The following is a 23,012-nucleotide window of genomic DNA, read 5'->3' as shown; positions in this document are numbered from 1 at the left end:
ATGGAAAACTCCTCATGGAAACTCCTAAAGAATTAACCAAAGTCTTAATACACATTCTCTTAAACCCTCTCCTCTTCCTACATTAAAGTCATGTAAACATCTCTCTCGTTCATTCTACATTCACATTCCGTCCACAGACAAAATCCAACTATACTTCATCCATGAATCACTTAATCCATCACTGACACTACCACACATAGTATCACTGTCTTAAACATAACATAAATGCGTAACAGCAATTATGTTCAAGAATTTACCAACGAAAACCATAACACAATCACAACAAGAATTCTCTCAAAATTTCACACTAGAATTTAGTGCACTTTGTATACACTATCATTACATTCCAGCTATGTATTCCAACTTCAATAATATACAACATAGTAAATCATTTACCTTAAGAGACCCGTCTCTTGAAAAAGTACTTGTTCCCCGAACAAGACCGACACGCGCTGATGTGGAGAAAAGCGACTACAGCAATATTTTTGTCTTTTCTCCATATGTAATTTTCTTCTTAAAGTATATGGAGTGAAGAAGAAGAGAAAATGTAGAGAGCAGAATATATTATCTAGGTTAGTATTGAAACTGTGTGGAATTAAGATTCACACTCTAAAATCATATTTGTTCTTTTGTTTAGTAAATGTTTGGAAATAGGTATGATACGGTCCCGTTTTCTATTGTTCTCTTGCGGTAGAATTAATTGGTTAATTGGTTTTGACACGATGGCGCCGACAGAACTGACGGGATATGACCCCTAGGTCGTTTCTCCTGTCACGAATGTTTATGCACGTGGGCCGTTAACGACTGAGGGCATTGTTTTGCTATATTCACCTCCCTTCCCAACCCCCTTTCCTTTTTGACCTGATTCTTTATTTCTAATACAGGTCTATGATAATACTTGTTACACACAGACGAACACACATACATAGACACACATACACATACAGACACACTCTCTCTACTCTCTCTCTCTTTTCTTTTCTGTAGCTTTTATATCATTCTTTCTTTTACCTATGTATTCTATATAAATATGTATTCTGTATTCATTTGTTTAGTAGAATGTAGATTTTATGTTTATCATCTACATATGAGAAGCCTGTTCAATATACACTGTGTTTGATTGTGGTTAACTTGTAACTGCATACGGTGTTTGGTGTAACATGACTATTTTGCGAGGTAATAGTCAGAGGTTTTGCACTTTGTTCACAGTGTTGATAACCAATGAGTGTTTGGTATCAAACGATGCGTCGTAGAATTTCCATTTTATTGATGTATTTCTTTACAGCGTTTTTGATGTAGTTTTCTTTGTACAGGAGTTTTTGTGTATTTTTGAGGGATTTTAACTGTAGTTTCTATGGAGGCTGACAGCAGCCTCGAGACTCTCCCACCCCCCCCCTCCCTCCCCATTTTGTTCTATGACGTTGATACGATCGCGCCGGCTTGACTGGCGGGGTTGTGAACCCAAAGTCACGCTCCTGTCACTTGCCACGAATTTGTTTTTGCACGTGGACTGACGTCAGGGAAGGTATATAAGCTGCTAGTTTTCAAGGTTCGGCGGGAGTCTTGGCAACCAACCTGGCTTAAGTGTCTAAATGGTATACCGGACTCCCCACCACCACTTAGGGTTACAGCATTGCTTCGGTGGGAATGGTTGTGGATGAGTCCAAACCTGAGTACTGAGAAGTATTTGTTGTTATCTCTAAATTGTCCTCCGGAGTTTTGGCAACCAACCTGGCTTAAGTGTCTAAATGGTATACCGGACTCCGCCCTGTGGACTGAACTGACAGGGTTAAAAACAAACGTTCCGCAGTCCCAGGTTACCACACGGCGAGTAAAGTGGCGTCGCTTTACTCTTTTACTTTATTTTTACTCAGGCCCCGAACCTCTGCCCAAATTTTCAGCCATTTTAGGACATAGGATATTGCTTTCAGTAGCGTATTTTGCTAAGGGTACCTACGGGTCATGCCCAATTTTTCAGCCATTTTAGGACTTAGAATATTTTTCGAGTAGTAGGAAAATTACAGGTATAGAGTGAACCAATGTACAGATATACTTTCTGAAAAGAACCTACGCCTTGTATTGAGTTGTTTTTATGATTCAATACAATTTTGAACTTTACCTGCCTCTTCTTGAGTTTATATTCTGTGTGTCTGTTTGTCCTGTCGTGTGATTGCCATCCTGACAAATGACCTTCAAACACGTATAACATCTAAGACACAGACACAGACAGTTAGAGTTAATGTGAAGCTAAGACCGCTCGGCTTTACAAATGGTGTCAGAAGTGGGATAAAAATTGGTTCACTGTAGGTTTTGGTAGCTTCCGATTTATTTTTTAGAAAGAAGATCCCATCGCATCCTTTTGTTTTTATTTTATTTTTCTCAGTCACTTAGCCAGTGACTTTATTTCTCTGGACTGCTGCGAAGCAAGATGTCTGACTTTGATTCACAAGAAGACCTGCGGGCGTCAGGCGGTACTGACAAGGGTCGTCGCCTACCTCCCTTGAAACAGCATAATGCAAACACTAGCATATTTTGTTGTTGCTATCAGAGTTAGGTCTTTTTCTCTGTGTACTCTAAAGAGATGGGGCTGTTAGTGTTCAAAGCTTTAAGCTGGTTTTTTCCTTTTGCTGGGCAAACTTTTTTTTTCCGTCTGCTCCCTGAAAATCACCCTTCCTGCTGATGGCTGCGGACCGAAGCAAGATAGCGGACAATGAGGCAGTGTTCCAGAGGGCATGCAGTGCAGTCAACACAGCTGGCATGCAGGGACAACACGGCACGTTGTCTTGGCAACGAGGAACACGTTCTACACGGCGCTTGGAGGAAAGGCAAGGGACCAGCCGGACAACACAGCAGGGGTCGTCTTCAGTCAACTACACACGGGAGCAGTACAGAGTGGCTTTCCGGTCCGTCTCTCCAACTCGAGACCTGGACTGGGAAGCCAGAGCTGCATACTGTCGGCGACACGATTCACGTGTTGCTGGCAGGAGAGCAGAGCAGCCAACGCCAGGAGAGCAGCGCTCTGCGGCACGAGGCGACAACGCCGAAGGAGAATATTCAGGGACAGACAGCGGTCTTGGAGTCAGTCTCTGTATCCCCGGATCACAGCGCGCACAGAACAACGGCAGTGGGGGACGAGCGGCCAGCTGGCGAGACGACTACAACTGCAGAGGAAGAGCGAGAGAGGCGACGCGACAGCGACAGAGGTGACACGAAGCTTGTCACTGGGGTCCAAGGACGATCGAGCTTTTCTGACGCTGCAGCCTCGGTGACACGCGGTCATCCTAACGTGTGTAACCTGGGAAAGCAACAGATGCCGGGCGGGGAAAACCTTCCCTGCTGGCATAGATGTCGAGTTCTGGACAGACAGGGACACTGTCTGGAACTCGAGGGAAGGAACGTCGCTTCGCTGACCGGCGGAAGCGAGTTCAACAGATGTCCGCCAACATTCAACGGAAAGGCGGATTGGGTGGCGTTCCGAGTTCAGTTCGAAATGTTTGCAGAGCTGAACAGATGGACAGAGGCAGACATGGGTTTTCAGCTTGCTGTTTGTCTACGAGGGTCAGCACTGGCAACGCTGAAACTCGCGAGACCCGAAGACAGACGGGAATGTGGCTCGCTTGTTCGGGCCCTTGAAGCGAGATTCAGCACACAGATGCACGAGAAAGAACTTCTACGGACGAACCTTCAGAACAGAACGCGTCAGCAAGATGAAAGTCTGCCTGCATTAGCGGAAGACGTCAGGCGCCTGGTACAGATAGTCTATCCGGCAGCTAGAAGAGAAGACAGTAGCTGGAGACGGGCCATCGAGGAGGGAGATGTTTTGGTCTTCTTACACCTGTGACGGCTGCACAGGTGGTTGGGGTTGTACTGACGTCAGGAGTTACGTCAGGCAACAGGTTTTCCGAAGATCAGCGCATCTTTGAAGAGAAGACAGACAAGGAGGGGACAAAACCTGCTGAAGGTTGCTTCCGTGTGCAGTGTGGGACACTGCATGCAAGATACAGAGGGATTCTGTATACGTCCCAAGAACTACACCGTCGGACATCTCGGCCCACAAGATTCCAGCGACGGCAGAGAAGAACTACGTCATCACGAAACGCAGCCGATACCAACAACAACACCGTACATCGAACTGACAAGGACAACCCAGCTGATCAGTGCGCTGCAGGGGATCCGGTCGGCGAGCGAGCTTTACGGCGCGCTGCCACGAAGTCGCGATTCCTGCCTCTGTCTGACGAGACAGGGGAACCTGTCTGACGCTGCAGCTGGTGCGTCTCGAGTCCTATCACCGCCACAGAAGTCGTCACAGAGGTCACCCGTTCCTGCGTTCCTGTCCGGCGCCGCGAGGACGCGCTGGGTGTCATCTGGTCCTTTGTTGCTGTCCGGCGTCGCGAGGACGCGCCTGATGTCGTCAAGGTACCACTCTCCCGGAATCCGCGGAGCGAGGCGACATCATCGACAACTCAAGCGTCAGACGCAAGCACCAAGGAAATAGGCACCAGTGACTTCGTAATCAATAAGGGTAGGGAGCTCGATAGATGTTTTTGTTCTGATTTTTGTTAAAAAGCATAGATTAGCATAAGCAACGACGAAAGAGATGCAGATAACAACAGGGGCGACAACGAAGCTACGGCGAACCAGCAGGACTCGTCGTCCGCCTGATAGACTGAGATTTGACCATTAGAGGAGACTGAGGGGTTCACGATGGAGTAGACAGCGTCTGGCCAGAGCTGATGAAACATTTGGTTTTTTTCTTGTTGCAACAACTTACTACAGAAGAGTCATATACACTCTGCCATGGGTGTAGTCCTACAACCTGCGGGGGATTGGATTGGGAACCGTCTTGACCTGGTGTCACACTAGGTGGCACTGGAGGGTATGGTACAGAAGACCTACCAGAGGACAGGCAAGGCAAGCATAACCGAAAGAGCGGTTTGAGCGGCGTGTGCTGGACCTATGCGGCCACATAGGTCGGGTGGGCTGATCAACTGGAGAGCTAAGTGCATCCAGCAGCGAGGGAGCCTGAGAGATGGACTTCTCGGAAGGGGACTTAGATTACAACGAGGGGTCCCGAAGACACGCATCGGTCACCAGTCCATGAACCTATTGCAGAAACCGAGAAGGTTGTCAAAGAGAAGAACACAGAACCTCAAATCTCTTCGAAAATCATTTTCAAAATCTACGGTGGCAGTCAACGACACCACTACCTTTGTCCCGGTTAAGACACGGCGGTCGACCTGGGATGCCAGCTGCGTCTCGGCGTTAAACGGTGCTCCAGCTGGGGGTCGTCCGGGGGCGGATGTTTCACCAAGGTCGACGCCTTGGCAGTGACAGAAGAGACGGAGGGAGCTGCCTAGCGCCGCGAGGACGCGCCAGCCGATGTTGATGTCGTTGCTGTGACGGAGGTAGCTGTCTGGCGCCGCGAGGACGTGCCAGTCGATGTTGATGTCGTTGCTGTGACGGAGGTAGCTGTCTGGCGCCGCGAGGACGTGCCAGTCGATGTTGACGCCGATGCTGTGACGAGATGACGTCAAAGTGACGTAACATCATCGTCGTCAACGCCGCATCCGTGATGTCGCCGCAACTCCAACAACGATGACGTCAACGATCGAAGGTTTTATTATTTAGAGCGTCAAAGACATTGAGTTAATTAGTTACATGAGTCATGTAGGATTGTTTTCAAAAGAAGGAGAAAGACAGACTTTAGAGAAGTTACTGCGTTGTGTGTGTACGATTTAAAGACTACCACGATGGGGACGGACAACAGATGCGGTGTTCATGTATACTTACGACCGGTAAGAGTACACATTTTGTCTTTTTATTCTGTAAATTGCTCCTTGTATTTTTTTTGAAATGTTGAACATAAATAAGTTTGACCGGTTGTCCTCTCTTTTATATGTTGCTGTGAAGTTTGGTTCCGCGATGTCATGTTTTCTGAATGTATTGCGAAACCAACCACGGCGAGGTAAATCGGTGTGTGGTTGTGTTTTTTTTAAGGGAACAGAAGAGTAGAGTGGAAAGTCTAACGTTCTTTTGTGAGAAAAGAAAAATGTTGGACTATAACTGCAGAAGTTTTTATACCCTTTATTTTCATATCTTTGTCCATGTAAACTGTAAAATACATCATATACTTCATTGAGATGGTCGCGAAGGAACCAAATCATTCCAAGTTTTTTTCTCATAACTTCTCTCTTTTCGTTTTCGGCGAGAGAAGCACATGGAAAAAAAAATCACATGTTTGATTTTACCATGACAAATTTTATTTCTCTGTAATCACATATTTTTTGTAACAATATATTTTCTTTGTCTGCTTGCAATTTATAATGATAATAGAACTGAGAAGCTGAGAGGGGTGTTTTTATTTGGTTTGGGCCAAATTCACTATTTTTGAGTTGGAATCCAATAAGAACGAACAGAGGTTGTTGGTTCGGCGTTACTAATGGTGTTGCTAACGCAAATCTTATTCTTCCGCTCGTTTTTTACATTTGGTGTCAGAAGCAAAAGAAAGAGAGAGGCATTGGTGTTTCACTGGTTTTCTGTAAATATGAGTTTTGTTTTGTGTAAAAGGATGAGTACTTATAGTGTTTGATGTATACTTTAAGCAGGAATATATTTTTGCTTTTGCTTTAAGAAGTTTCAATACCCTCGGTCATTTTCAGTTTGAGGGCAAACTGTTTTTGTGGAGGGGGGCATTGTGGAGAAAAGCGACTACAGGAATATTTTTGTCTTTTCTCCATATGTAATTTTCTTCTTAAAGTATATGGAGTGAAGAAGAAGAGAAAATGTAGAGAGCAGAATATATTATCTAGGTTAGTATTGAAACTGTGTGGAATTAAGATTCACACTCTAAAATCATATTTGTTCTTTTGTTTAGTAAATGTTTGGAAATAGGTATGATACGGTCCCGTTTTCTATTGTTCTCTTGCGGTAGAATTAATTGGTTAATTGGTTTTGACACGATGGCGCCGACAGAACTGACGGGATATGACCCCTAGGTCGTTTCTCCTGTCACGAATGTTTATGCACGTGGGCCGTTAACGACTGAGGGCATTGTTTTGCTATATTCACCTCCCTTCCCAACCCCCTTTCCTTTTTGACCTGATTCTTTATTTCTAATACAGGTCTATGATAATACTTGTTACACACAGACGAACACACATACATAGACACACATACACATACAGACACACTCTCTCTACTCTCTCTCTCTTTTCTTTTCTGTAGCTTTTATATCATTCTTTCTTTTACCTATGTATTCTATATAAATATGTATTCTGTATTCATTTGTTTAGTAGAATGTAGATTTTATGTTTATCATCTACATATGAGAAGCCTGTTCAATATACACTGTGTTTGATTGTGGTTAACTTGTAACTGCATACGGTGTTTGGTGTAACATGACTATTTTGCGAGGTAATAGTCAGAGGTTTTGCACTTTGTTCACAGTGTTGATAACCAATGAGTGTTTGGTATCAAACGATGCGTCGTAGAATTTCCATTTTATTGATGTATTTCTTTACAGCGTTTTTGATGTAGTTTTCTTTGTACAGGAGTTTTTGTGTATTTTTGAGGGATTTTAACTGTAGTTTCTATGGAGGCTGACAGCAGCCTCGAGACTCTCCCACCCCCCCCCCTCCCTCCCCATTTTGTTCTATGACGTTGATACGATCGCGCCGGCTTGACTGGCGGGGTTGTGAACCCAAAGTCACGCTCCTGTCACTTGCCACGAATTTGTTTTTGCACGTGGACTGACGTCAGGGAAGGTATATAAGCTGCTAGTTTTCAAGGTTCGGCGGGAGTCTTGGCAACCAACCTGGCTTAAGTGTCTAAATGGTATACCGGACTCCCCACCACCACTTAGGGTTACAGCATTGCTTCGGTGGGAATGGTTGTGGATGAGTCCAAACCTGAGTACTGAGAAGTATTTGTTGTTATCTCTAAATTGTCCTCCGGAGTTTTGGCAACCAACCTGGCTTAAGTGTCTAAATGGTATACCGGACTCCGCCCTGTGGACTGAACTGACAGGGTTAAAAACAAACGTTCCGCAGTCCCAGGTTACCACACGGCGAGTAAAGTGGCGTCGCTTTACTCTTTTACTTTATTTTTACTCAGGCCCCGAACCTCTGCCCAAATTTTCAGCCATTTTAGGACATAGGATATTGCTTTCAGTAGCGTATTTTGCTAAGGGTACCTACGGGTCATGCCCAATTTTTCAGCCATTTTAGGACTTAGAATATTTTTCGAGTAGTAGGAAAATTACAGGTATAGAGTGAACCAATGTACAGATATACTTTCTGAAAAGAACCTACGCCTTGTATTGAGTTGTTTTTATGATTCAATACAATTTTGAACTTTACCTGCCTCTTCTTGAGTTTATATTCTGTGTGTCTGTTTGTCCTGTCGTGTGATTGCCATCCTGACAAATGACCTTCAAACACGTATAACATCTAAGACACAGACACAGACAGTTAGAGTTAATGTGAAGCTAAGACCGCTCGGCTTTACACTGACAACCTTCTCGGTTGAAAATCTTAAATGCTGTGACGTTATTAACCCCAGACCAGCTACATTTCTCATAAACACAACTCATGTCAAACTATGGTTTTCTCGTGCAACGCACAAAACCCGTGATAACGCCTCTCCGGTCACCTACGCATCGCACTTCAATATTTAGGGAGGTTAAAAACACTACGTGTTTTCACATCACAAATATCATACCCACATCTTTGTGACACCGAGACACCCTCAGTGCCCGACTAAACACAGAAAGTCGCGAGGCTATTACAATGTAGTTCCTTTTGTCTCACCACACATGGGAGCAAAACTATTTTCACTCTGTATTCTTCCTTTGAAGTTCATATACAATACATGGAATCGCTTATTGTGTGGATTTTTCTCATTTTAACCTTAAATGTGGGGATTGCAAGGGCTTTGTACAGTAGTCCCGGAAAATACGGTAAATCATGTAACAACCATTACAGGGGCTAAGTTTAGCAGAGCTTCTTTAACAAAGGGCGTTTTTGCTCATGATATTTTCCAGCTTTTCGTTATTATTCTTAATCTTTCGCTTGGTGCCAATGACTTTTTTCAGGCATCACTTTGTAGCAGTTTTCTCTTTGATCTTTATCATCATCGGCTTGTTCAATGTCACACAGCGAATCTCACCAACACCAACTCCACCACCACCACCACCACCACAACCACCACCCACCCCTCGTCCCCGCCCCCCAGAGTAGACACGCCCACTTGGCCCCCCACCCAACCTAGCTCTGGTCGTATGAGAGAGGTAGCCACTCAGCCTAATCTGGCTGCGCTCTTCAAAGCAGGTGGGTTTCTCTCTCCCGTTTCTCTGGTTGGTGCTACCCTTGACACCTAGCCATCACGTCTGGTTGCATGAGACTGCTGAATCCGCACTGCTTAAATATTCTCAGCTTCTTCTTGGTGCTTGGGAAGTTTTTATTTTGACTGCGTGGTGCTTTAATTCTGAGTTGCTTTTTTTCTTTACCAGGGGTTGCAGTTATGTTCGTAGCTGCTGTTTTGAGTAGCACTGCTAGTGGTTTGGTTGCACTGTGTTTGATTCTGTACAAACGCTTCTGGTAATGGTTTTCAGCTCTTTGTGAGACACTGCATCTGCTGCTTGGTACCACAGGCACTCAAGGATATGCACCTAACAATTCACCTTTACTATTCCAATTTAAGATCCTTTTGCAAACGATAATAATAATAATAATAATAATAATAATGATAATAATGATAATAATAATAAGAAGAAGAAGAAATCACTTTTCTATAGCGCAAGTGACCCGATTCACAGCTCCAAGCGCTTATAATTACAATAAACACCTCACACACCCACACACACACACGCACGCACACACAATATACAAATCATGACATAGGAAAATAGAAGCAAACTAAGCCATCATAAACGATCAGTCAGGTTGCACATAGTTCTTTCTTCTTGCTTTTCTGCTGGTGATGGTTCTTCCAGTGGCTAATTAGTCTTTCTACTGATGTGCCTTTCAGGTTTGGTCGCTTTCAATGCGTCTGCCTTGCCCATGTTCTTATGGTTGTGGTTTTCTCTGCGGGCTATGGTGTTTGCTATCTTGTGTTTCTGGGTTTTGCCAAAGATCTGTTCTCCTCTTCCTACACTTTTTGTTGCGATAGGTTTCTGTGAAGTCTTGGTTTGTGTGAGGGTTCTCCAACAGAAAGGATGCTATGAGTGTCTGTTGCTTGTGAACTTTGGACATGCATTAAAGGCATATTAACTCGATGAATATACACGCTAATTGCTTTACCAACAGCTGGAGACATGCTAAATTAAGTTCCCTGCAAAATATTGTGGTCTAGGACCCCTTAAATGTTGAGATATTTGAATTTTTATTTTGATCTAGATCGTCCTATTTATAGATTTGCCAACAGAGGGAACGTTGACGCAAGGGAAATAACTCCGCGTCTTTGTTGACATCCTCACTTTTTCAGAGGCTAGAACAAGCTGTAATGCATGTATATGGTCCGCGCATTGCGACATATCGTCATTATATGGCCTTATGATGCATTTGACATCGATTGTGGGCAAACTACACTTTGTAAACACGGGAGCGCGTACATATGCCTTTAATAGGGTCAGTCATTCATGTGTGGTTTAGCTTGAGAGGGTATATATATGAGCTTGGTGATTTTTCATCTAACTTGCAGGTGTAAGCTTAGCGCTAATAACAAGTATTTCCCTTAGGCTTGAAAGAGTGCTGGTATTGGGTTATAAATTTACTGATTTGCAAGTTTGAATAATTGTTTACTAATGATTTTATTCTTTCTTTTTTAATTTTAATTTTCTGGAAGTGGAAGGCTTATGCTGCTTTGTACAGAATGAATGGCGTCTTAACAGTCTTAGCAGTTGAAGCATACTGAATGAATTTGATGTGCTGGGTTTGGGATTGCTGTCTTTACGTCTGCTGTACCTTCAGAGCTTTCTGCTCACTCTTTCTTTTAACCTGTGCTGCTTTCAAACTTAATCTTATGCCTGGGTTTCTCAGAGAGCAACTTCTCCAAGGTCCCACCCATCCCCGCCTCTTCTCAGAGCTTAGGTGCATGTATTTTGAAAAGTGTCTTTTCACAAGGTCACATATTATTCTGTAGGTAGGTAGGGGGCCGGGTAGCTCAGTGGGTAGAACACTGGACTTGTGATCCTAAGGTTACAGCCAGGTTCGAATCCCGGCAGGGATGGCCACGGGTCAACTTTATGAGCAGACTGAGGGACAGTATCCATTTCCCATCCCCGTGCCACCTCAGTGGCACGTAAAAGACCTCGGTCATTCTGCCATAAGTGCAGGTGGCTGATTACACCCGAACACACACACACCTGGGTAGCGCCACTCTGTTGCTGCTAGCTTTCCACTGGGAGGAAGCCACCCGCATTTCCCAGCATTGGGATAATAGCTGTAAATGAAATTAAATTAAATATCTTGTGCGTTCAATTTGATCTAATGAATGCAGTATGGTAGGCGATGTGGCGCAGTCTAGGCATGGTTGTCAGATCGGCATTAGGTTCAGACTTATCGTTTTTCCTTTTCTTTGTCTATTTTTCAGTTGACATTCCAGCTTCTGATCGCATTCTCTTAAGCTCACAACTATACAACAGAGCTTGGCAGACCTATATGCTGTGATTCAGCAGCCTATATTCTTTCCTGCGTCTGGTGTAAATTGCAGCATCTCTCACTTGGTCAAACTCTCATGGAGTGGTTGGTACATGTAACCTGTTGTGAGAGAACTCCTTTGGGACTATATTTATGTTCTTTCACCTCAGTGCTGGTTTCATGAGAGGATAATTAGTTAACTGGGACCATTCAACCAACAGACAACAAAAGGCACTCTATGTTCAGCTGTTGGCATCCTCTCATTAGAAGGGTATCAGTGTGTGATCACAATCATGAGCTTTATGTTTTTTATATGATTCATTAGTTCCTCCACGGCTAATATTGATCTTATTCCTGTTAATGGGAATCCTTGACCCACCATCCCGTGACTCGCACTGTAGCCCAGATCATGCTTTTACCTGTGATCATTCTGCTCTAGTAGGCATAGCATCAGCTGAGGCTGTTTTGTTGTGCATTGCACATACTTGATAGCTGTGGTTGTCATCATTTGAAAATTGAATGCTGGCTGCAATATTTGGTGATGTGTTTCTGAGAATCTCTTTCTGTGACTTTTCATTCTTGACAGTCCTGGTCCTTGGCATTCAACCCCTGATTGAAGCTACACTAGTGTATCATCATGGATTTCTAGATCTTGTTGATGCCAGAAAGCGAGATCACAATGTTAATGCTTCATCTTGTCTAACAGTGACTTAATTCTGCTTGCATTCATTTGCTTTCATCCATGAAACTTGGCTAAATGTAGTTGTTGCTAGATACCTGAAGCTCATCCTCCTCACACTCTCAGCTAGATCTGAATGGTAGTGCTAAATTTTCAGTTCTCTCACTTTCTGAATGTTTCTCTTCCTGCTGTATATATAATGTCTGTATGTTACTTGCCCTCCCTCCTACGCACCTGTGTGTGTGTGTGAGTGTGTGTGTGTGTATGTGTGTGTATGTGTGTGTGTATGTGTGTGTGTCTCTCTCTATCTCTCTCTCTCTCTCTCTCTTTCTCTCTCTCTCTCTCTCTCTCTCTCTCTCTCTCTCATTTTCATAGTTTTAATCCTCTCTCTCTCTCTCTCTCTCTCTCTCTCTCTCTCTCTCTCTCTCTCTCTCTCTCTCTCTCTCTCTCTCTCTCTCTCTCTCTCTCTCTCTCTCTCTCTCATTTTCATAGTTTTAATCCTGTAGTCTGAATTGTAACAGAAATTAATTGCCTTTATGTGTGATTTTTCTGCTTCAAATGATGTTGGATTTTAGTGTGTGTTTTTCAACCGCTATTTTTGACCTTTTAGTTTGTTCCTGTGTTCTGTTCGCCGAGTTAAAAAAAGAAGAAGAAAAAATAAGTTATATGTGTTAGCTCAGCTAGTCTGTTGAACTAATATCTGTCTTGCCTGTATATTTTGCAATGTTATTGTCATTATGTGATCTGCTCTAGCATTCTAGCACATTCTATCATTTTTTCCAGTACTTTTTGAGTGGGGGTTGAGTTTTTATCTTTACTTTTGTATTTGGTTTTGTAAGCAGGATCAGCTATAGGGGTTCAATTTTTTTCACGGGAGTGCAATTAATTTAACTGTATATTTGCAAACAAGCATGGCAGCATGAATAATATAAATAATGGTACAGATCTCATCATTGGTACATTTAATGGTTTATATACTTTGCAGACACATCATAGGTCACATAGCTAACCAGTATACTTTACCGATTTAGAGACATAGCAAAGGGAAACATATAACATTTGTATATCAATTTGCTTTGCATTATGTAATCCGTTTTTCCTGTCCATTAAATTTTGTTGTGAAGAAACTATGTTACCTTCAAGACCAGGGCTGATGCCAATGCCTGCATTTCCTCTACTTGTCTTGGAATAGTGAATACCTATTCCTTAGTCCTCAAATTTAGTAGTTTAATACTTGTGTTACACAATGATTGGATTTTGATTGTGTTTCTGTAGATTCTATTCAGACCTGTTACAATTTACAAAGTCGAAAAACAAAAGAACTCTGTATACATATATACTTACCAATACAAGGACAGCACGATACTTTATTGGATTACTGGAGTGATTGTGATCGAAGTGCAATACTAGCTTAAGAAATCTGACAGCAGGTCTAAAAACATTGTTTTACTTGACTGCTTGCACTTAGGAGGGAGCCAAAGTGCCTACGAGGCAGGTAAGAAACACATTGTAATTTTTATTAAATTCGTCACTCCCTTCTTTGGTAGTCGGCCGTCATCAAGGCATTTTTGTTTCGTCCCTTTCTTCATATTTTTCTTTGTTGATCAGTGTAGTATTTAGTATTCTGAATTAGTTCTGTCTTCCTGGATAGATTTATATTGTAATTAGATACAAGCACTAGTATAGAAGAAAATTAGCTTTACTCATAGTTTATGTGGAAAAACTAGTTATAGGCACCTGCTTATCATGCATTATACACAGACCACCACACACAGTGCACACTCATACGCATACACACACACACACACACACACACACACACACACACACACACACACACACACACACACACACACACACACACACACACACACACATACATGGATACATGCACACACCAACATTGTATTTTTACCAAAACAAGGAAATTGCTTTAACAGCAGTTTGTGTATGGAAATTGTTTTGGAATTTTTTTGTGAAAATCATGGGAGAAAAACGATTTCAGGTGAACACCTGACATTTGTATCTGAGCTTATAAAAAAACATGCATCAATTTTGTTTGAATGCAGAAATGTATGATGAAGGTCATGACAGTGGTAAGTGCTGTTTATTGGCCATATATATGCTCTTGCTCATGAATGTGGAATGATGCTGCTAATAGTTTATTTTGTTTTTATATTTTTAGCTTTTTTTACAAGCTGAATGATTGAAATCTATGGAGTCACTAAAATTAATCCTTTTGGCGTATACTTCGCCTGTTTCATGATTTTTTTCTGTTCTGAAGTCTGTTCAATGTGAATTTAAGACCTTTTATTATTAAATGGCTTCTGTACGAATTGTGGTTGTACAAAATTCTTTGCATTTTATGTCAGCCTGCATAAAAGAGGTGAACCCAATTAAACCAGCCTGTTTGTGATTCAAATTAATTAGATACATGTAACTTAATTGCTGATCACATGATTGAAACACAAGCCTACCTTTGGTCAAACTTTAACCCTTTCTACCCCACCTATGTTGACCAATTTTTGTTTTAGCCGAGACCAGCTGTGCTGCAGCAGGTCACTCAGAATTGTAGTATCTGTGTAGTAACTGTGTATCAACACACTGGAATGCAGGCGTTAGATGGACGTTACAGGAAGCGACTGAAGCTAACAGTCTGAGCGGATATATTCGTAGCTGGTCAGATAGAGCCATATGAGTGGGTACGGATATATCCGTACCTGGGAGACAATGACTTATTAAAGACAGCTAAATGATTCAAGGTATCATATCTTCAGACTCCAGTCATGTAACAGATTCTGTTCAAGTGACACAGATTCAACATGCCTGGACAGTGATAACAATAACAATAACAACACTTTATTGTCCATTAAAATATGTTACATAAAAATGGAAAATATTCTTCGGCACACCCAGAAGTAGGAGTCAACAAATATTAAGAGATAACTGTCTACAAGAATGAGTGATTCCCTTTTTGGCTCACGTAAGTGTAGCCTATGCGATCGTAACTTTGTCTGTCTGTGCGTGCGTGCGTGTGTGCGTGTGTGTGTATGTCTGTGGTAGAAACTTTAACATTTCCGAGTCTATGTGTGAGTGGTTATCCAAGACTATGGATAAAGCTCGCATAAGATTACGTCACGGTCAAAAGTGTTTGACGTCAATTAATGCATCATGACGGCATGCCTCCCTGTAGTCTTTCTCTCTCGCGTGGTGTGTGTGGTCTCGGTCAGTGTTATTTTGAGCGGGCCGAGACTATTTGGCAGTCGTGTCCCTGTAAGTAGGCTACATGCAGACACAGACAGATCTAGATCTAGTGTCTCTCTTTCTTGCACAGTCGTCACCTAAGCTTACTGTGTGTGTGGGTGTGTATGTGTGACGGAGTGATTGAGTTTGTGTTACTGTTTGTCTATTTCTTACGTGAGCCTTGAAGGCTTCGCCTCTTGTTACAAAGGGTGAACATAAACCATAAGCTGCATGCACCATGGTTTGCGTCTTCCATATTTAAGAGCAAGAGCATTAGATTTAACTTCTAACTTGGTAATTAACTGAAGCACGTTCCATATTGTGTTAATTCTAAAATGAACTTTTCAACACACTTAATGCATAAGTTCTCACCACTGATTTGTTGCTGGACTAGATATTTTAACCATTCTTTGATCTGGAACTAAACTTTAAAGTTTGTTGAGATTTTGTATATTTGACATTGTCCCCGCCTCACTGTATTTCAATGTGTGTTGATAACCCTTGACTTCAGTAAATGGAGTCATTTACTTGACCCCCACCCCTACATCCACAGGCACACACACACACACACACACACACACACACCTTATCCCCCCTCACACACGCATACACACACACTCACACACCTAACCCCCCTCACACAGGCATACACACACACACACACACCTTATCCCCCCACACACACACTTTATCCCCCCACACGCATGCAGACACACACACACCTTATCCCCCCCACACACACTCACACACACACACACTTTATCCCCCCCTCACACACACACACACTTTATCCCCCCCCCCCCCACACGCACACACATAAAGGGGAATATGCAGCTGAAAAAATGCAATATCATAATACATGTACTGCCTGTTGAATTTTGTACCCCTAATTCTTCTTCCACCTGTTACGTTCACTTTGTCTGGCTCCCATGTTCACATTTGCCCACCTACTTTGTTCAAGGTTTTGTCTCTTTTCTCTCACCTTGGTCATTGAAAAATCGTTGTGCTATATATTATATTAAAGCCTTTTTCAGTATCTGAGTGTGCAGTCTCTGTTCTGTCTCACTCCAGTTTCATTTCTTTTCCTTTGTGGATTGGTCAATATGTTTTGCAACAAACCTGCATTGGTAGAAACTGCGTGTGCTATTCTGTTCTTTGCCAACTGAATCTCTGTCGCTTAAGTCACAGTCTCAAAACACCTTTCAAAAATAAATTGTATGGCTTGTGGAAACTTTGGTGTGCCTTTGTTTTGTTGCAGACATTTTACTGGTGCACAGATTGCTTTTCTAGCCTTCAGATAATTGTGATGTTACATAAAACTGCAATGAACAAGACAAGTAGACCTTAAATGTACTTACCAGTACATGTGATTGTAGAATGTTAACATACCAGTACATGTGATTGTAAAATGTTAACATACTCACCAGTACATGTGATTGTAGAATGTTAACATACTTACCAGTACATGTGATTGTAGAATGTTAACATACTTACCGGTACATGTGATTGTAGAATGTTAACATACTTACCAGTACATGTGATTGTAGAATGTTAACATACTTACCAGTACATGTGATGTACAGTATTAACTGTCTTGCTTTTGGTTAATTTATGCGCATGTTCAATGTGGGATTACAGTTCTGCTGTTCATGAAGTGGCAGGGTTTTAGAAGATTTTTCGCCCTGAAAGAAGTTTGTTTTTGAGTAATATTTTAATTAATTTTACCAAATGTAGGGGTGACTGAATCTAAGTAGCAATATGAAAATATCTGGTTTTTCATGTCTATCATTTTATCTTATTGTTTTAATAATTGTTAAACTTCTGTTTAGACACTTTGTAAAGTGTAGACGTGTTGATGCTTTTATGTTCATTTTGTTTAATTTTGTATTCTCCTCTAGTCTTTGATATTTTAATCCTGAGGAAGGATCAGAGTTCAGTCATGTGTACAATTCTCGCATACATGTAGGAAAATGGAATTTGTGAGGAAATACAAACACAAACACCTGGTTGTGTGTTTGTCTCAATCCATTTGTTATCACAAGTCTATCGTAACAGCAGTCAACACCTAATGTAAAGAGAATTGACAATTATAAACTGTTTATGAAATGGTTTTATATGGGGGTTAAAGTGCCGCTAATAGTATTTCAACCAACTACCCGATATTTAACCAAAAAAATTCTGTGCAAAATAAATTCTGTGCAAAATTAGGAGGACTTATGAACTGTTTATGAAAGGGTTTTCTACATGTGTTAAAGTGACAGTTAGTTAATTTGATCAAACTTCCCCATGTTTTGATATTTTTCTGTGCAAATTTAGGATGACATGGACATGCACGGTGCAAGTTAATTATTGTGTTGCTTTGAACAGCGGTTGCCAAGAGCAAGAGGTCGATGAGCTGGTCCGACACGTTTGACACGGCAGACGATGGTCGCAGCAGTAACGGACTGGAGTCCCAAGAAGAGCTGGAGAAATTGCAGCATGAAGACAACTGCAAGTGAGTAACATAATCATTTGAAGAGAGAGAGGCTCACAGAAGGGGAGGGGTAGAGAGAGTGAGAGAGACAGAGAGATTGTCACTCACTCACAGAAAAAAACATCATCCCACAAATACTCCAGATCTGTTTGTGATTGTCATACAGACAGACAGACACACACACACAAACACACACACACACACACATAGGTGGTTTTACAGTCATTTGGGGTCGGCTGTGTATCAAAATGCCATCTTGCTCAAAACACAGGCATTTGGGGTCTCTTTTGTTTTAAGTGTTAGAAAGTTTCTTAAAACTTCAATGAGCGTTAAATGCCATTTTAAAGTGTGAAAACTCATTTCAGGAGGTTATTACATAAAATGCAACCTCCAGCGTGATTTTTAGAAAAACAGACATTTGGGGACGATGTTTGCTGTACAGCAGTGAAATGGGGACGTATGTGTACACAAAGTGCAGAGCTAGAATTACGTTATCGGTGCTATGAATGTTTTAGGTGTTAGAAAGTTTGTTAAAACTTCAATGAGCGTTAAATGCCATTCTAAAGTGTCAAAACTCATTTCAGGAGGTTATTACATAAAATGCAACCTCCAGCGTGATTTTTTAGAAACAAACAGGTATTTGGGGACGATGTTTGCTGTACAGCAGTGAAATGGGGACGTCCAAAAGTGCAGAGCTCCCGCAGAGCTATATGAATGGTTTCATCACATACATGGCGCTAGGCGACATATGTTGTGAAAAATTTTACAAATCACGTTTTTGCGCCCGATATTTTCTTGTCATCTCCAAAGTCAAGGGACAAACACGAAATTCCTTGACTTTTGGGGTAGCGCGACTCTGTTAATTTTAAGAATTAAAAAAAAAAAAATTCATTACTAGGATGTCCCATCGTTGGGAAATTCCGGTCGCTTCCTCCGAGTGGAAAGCTAGCAGTGACAGAGTCGCACTACCCCAAGTCAAGGGATCTATTAGTCCTGTTTCGCCGTTATCCCAATTCGCCCCCATCCCATTTTGGCGACATTTCTCAGGCCAAGTGTCATTTTACCACCATATCATGTACCATTAGCTCCACATCCCATTTTGGCGCAATCCCGTTTCGCCGTTAGCCCATTTCGCCCCCATCCCATTTTTGCGACATTTTACAGGCCAAGTGTCATTTTACCACCATGTCATGTACCATTAGCTCCACGTCCCATTTTGACGCAATCCCGTTTGGCCGTTATCCCATTTTGCCCCCATCCCATTTTTGCGACATTTCATAGGTTATGTGTCATTTTACATGCCATTCTAAAGTGTCAAAACTCATTTCAGGAGGTTATTACATAAAATGCAACCTCCAGCGTGATTTTTTAGAAACAAACAGGTATTTGGGGACGATGTTTGCTGTACAGCAGTGAAATGGGGACGTCCAAAAGTGCAGAGCTCCCGCAGAGCTATATGAATGGTTTCATCACATACATGGCGCTAGGCGACATATGTTGTGAAAAATTTTACAAATCACGTTTTTGCGCCCGATATTTTCTTGTCATCTCCAAAGTCAAGGGACAAACACGAAATTCCTTGACTTTTGGGGTAGCGCGACTCTGTTAATTTTAAGAATTAAAAAAAAAAAAAAAATTCATTACTAGGATGCCCCATCGTTGGGAAATTCCGGTCGCTTCCTCCGAGTGGAAAGCTAGCAGTGACAGAGTCGCACTACCCCAAGTCAAGGGATCTATTAGTCCTGTTTCGCCGTTATCCCAATTCGCCCCCATACCATTTTGGCGACATTTCTCAGGCCAAGTGTCATTTTACCACCATATCATGTACCATTAGCTCCACATCCCATTTTGGCGCAATCCCGTTTCGCCGTTAACCCATTTCGCCCCATCCCATTTTGGCGACATTTTACAGGCCAAGTGTCATTTTACCACCATGTCATGTACCATTAGCTCCACGTCCCATTTTGGCGCAATCCCGTTTGGCCGTTAGCCCATTTCGCCCCCATCCCATTTTTGCGACATTTTACAGGCCAAGTGTCATTTTACCACCATGTCATGTACCATTAGCTCCACGTCCCATTTTGGCGCAATCCCGTTTGGCCGTTATCCCATTTTGCCCCCATCCCATTTTTGCGACATTTCATAGGCCATGTGTCATTTTACATGCCATTCTAAAGTGTCAAAACTCATTTCAGGAGGTTATTACATAAAATGCAACCTCCAGCGTGATTTTTTAGAAACAAACAGGTATTTGGGGACGATGTTTGCTGTACAGCAGTGAAATGGGGACGTCCAAAAGTGCAGAGCTCCCGCAGAGCTATATGAATGGTTTCATCACATACATGGCGCTAGGCGACATATGTTGTGAAAAATTTTACAAATCACGTTTTTGCGCCCGATATTTTCTTGTCATCTCCAAAGTCAAGGGACAAACACGAAATTCCTTGACTTTTGGGGTAGCGCGACTCTGTTAATTTTAGGAATTAAAAAAAAAAAAATTAATTACTAGGATGTCCCATCGTTGGGAAATTCCGGTCGCTTCCTCCGAGTGGAAAGCTAGCAGTGACAGAGTCGCACTACCCCAAGTCAAGGGATCTATTAGTCCTGTTTCGCCGTTATCCCAATTCGCCCCCATCCCATTTTGGCGACATTTCTCAGGCCTAGTGTCATTTTACCACCATATCATGTACCAATAGCCCCACTTCCTATTTTGGCGCAATCCCGTTTGGCCGTTAGCCCATTTCGCCCCCATCCCATTTTTGCGACATTTTACAGGCCAAGTGTCATTTTACCACCATGTCATGTACCATTAGCTCCACTTCCCATTTTGGCGCAATCCCGTTTCGCCGTTATCCCATTTTGCCCCCATCCCATTTTTGCGACATTTCATAGGCCATGTGTCATTTTACCACCGTGTCAAACCACTAGCGCCACATTCCATTTTGTCGCCATGCCGTTTTGCCGTCATCCCATTTTGCCGCCATCTCTATTTCGCGACATTTTGGATTGTGGCAAAAATGGAATTTGGCCTAAACGGAATGTCTTCCTAGTTGAATAACGCAGTATAGTAGTATAGTGAGGCTTGGCAAGAAGAATAAATAAAAAATGTGATGGCGGCCAAATGGGATGGTGTCAAAATGGGATGACGTGCTATTGTTATGCACGGTAGTAAAATGACGCTTGGCTTGTGAAATGTCGCGACAATGGGATGGGGGATAAATGGAATACGGTGAAACGGCATGGCGGCCAAATGGGATATGGTGTCAAAATGGGATGTCGCGCTATTGTTATGACATGTTAGTAAAATGCCCTGTCACGTAGTCTCAATCCAAATTGTAAATCCATAGCATCATCATTATAATCATCCTCATCTCATTAATCATCCAAAATTATAAATTTTATAAAATGACGCTTGGCTTGTAAAATGTCGCGAAAATGGGATTGGGAAAAAAATGGGACGGCGGCAAAATGGGATTGCACCAAAATGGGATGTGGATCAGCCACTAGATTTCCAATTTTAAAGTCTTAGGTATGACCCGGTGTGACGTTTTCATCTTTCGCCGTGTTGATATTTCGATTTTCGGCCTCGTTGATCTAGTATAAACTCTACACTGAACAAAAAAAACACCCTTCGATAGTACTGATGAGCGACCTTGTGTACCTTACATTCATGGGGCCAAATTTGTCCAACCAATTATTTTATTTAAAGGCATATGTACGCGCTCCCGTGTTTACAAAGTGTAGTTTGCCCATAATCGATGTCAAACGCACCATAAGACCATGTAATGACGATATGTCGCCATGCGCGGACCATTTACATGCATTACAGCTTGTTTTAGAGTCTCAAAAACTTTGGATGTAAACAAAGACGCGGAGTTATTTCCCTTGCGTCAACGCTACCTCTGTTGGCAAATCTATAAATAGGACGATCCAGATCAAAATGAAAATTAACATATCTCAACATTGAAGGGGTCCTAGACCACAATATTTTGCAGGGAACTTAATTTAGCATGTCTCCAGCTGTTGGTAAAGCAATTAGCGTGTATAGTCATCGAGTACATATGGCTTTAACTTAGAAATTTGATTCATCCTAAAATGTTTCCCTTCTTACTCAAGGGACGTAACCACTCGGTACACGTTTTCGAAGAATTCGATTTTGGGAGTGAAATCTATTTAATTTCACAACCAATTTTTTTCACATGCAAGAAACTGACATGCTTTTCGTCCATAAATAATTTCTCTTCTTAATTTTACCAGGAAACAACATTTCGGTCTCGAGTAAATATCGAGGGGGAAATATGTACACAGGCGAAAGATGAAATCGTGACACCGGCCGAGGTTCAAACCCACGACCTCCCGATCACGGGGCGGACGCCTTACCACTAAGCTAATCGTGCCGGTTTACCCTTGAGTGACAGACGGACAGACAAAAGAATATACAGACAGACCGTAATTAACACAAACACACACACTCAGCAGAGCAAAGCGGTATAACACACAAACTCAGCAGAGCAAGGCAGTATTACACACACAGACTCTGCAGAGCAACTAAGTCGGTGACACACAGACACAGTTATTTGGGGACGATGTTTGCTGTATAGCAGTGAAATGGGGACGTCCAAAAACCGATAGCTCTGCGCTGTGCTATGAATGGTTTCATCAGTTACATATGGCGCTAGGCGACATAAGAGTATTTCTAATCCAGTCAGTAGCTAGCATTCACGACCCTGACAACGGATGGTTTGAGTCTGATTTATGAGAATGAGAATGAGGGAGAGAGAGTTGTATTAAATTGAATTGAATTAAATTGAATTGAATTTATCTTTCTCTTAACACTGTAACAGAACAAGAAATGCTAAAATGTTTTTTTTCCATCCCGCCCTCGCCCATTGAGTTGAAATAGAAGTTAACCACATTATGTTTGAAAATGTTCCAGTGCTTTATGTACAATAATGTTTCAATACAATCATAGTGTATTAAC

At 42.2% G+C, this 23,012-nt stretch overlaps 1 protein-coding gene across 11 annotated transcripts in view; it reads left to right on the top strand.

Annotated features, from left to right (window-relative positions):
• Window positions 1-23,012, top strand: part of LOC138961060 (GATOR2 complex protein WDR59-like) — a 130,113-nt gene that overhangs the window by 70,295 nt on the left and 36,806 nt on the right. For 4 of the 11 annotated variants that reach the window (XM_070332695.1, XM_070332683.1, XM_070332689.1 and 1 more), the window contains one exon: window positions 17,926-18,052. In XM_070332695.1, coding sequence (XP_070188796.1) covers window positions 17,926-18,052 — 127 coding nt within the window. Of the gene's footprint in view, window positions 1-13,783; window positions 13,811-14,384; window positions 14,412-17,925; window positions 18,053-23,012 lie in introns of those variants that run through there. The other 7 variants (XM_070332663.1, XM_070332675.1, XM_070332660.1 and 4 more) reach the window with 5 other exon arrangements.

Source organism: Littorina saxatilis, linkage group LG1 (assembly GCF_037325665.1).
Source record: "Littorina saxatilis isolate snail1 linkage group LG1, US_GU_Lsax_2.0, whole genome shotgun sequence".
Lineage (NCBI taxonomy): Eukaryota > Metazoa > Mollusca > Gastropoda > Littorinimorpha > Littorinidae > Littorina > Littorina saxatilis.
The sequence above is the reverse complement of the archived record's forward strand: the minus strand, read 5'-3'. Positions and strand labels throughout refer to the sequence as shown.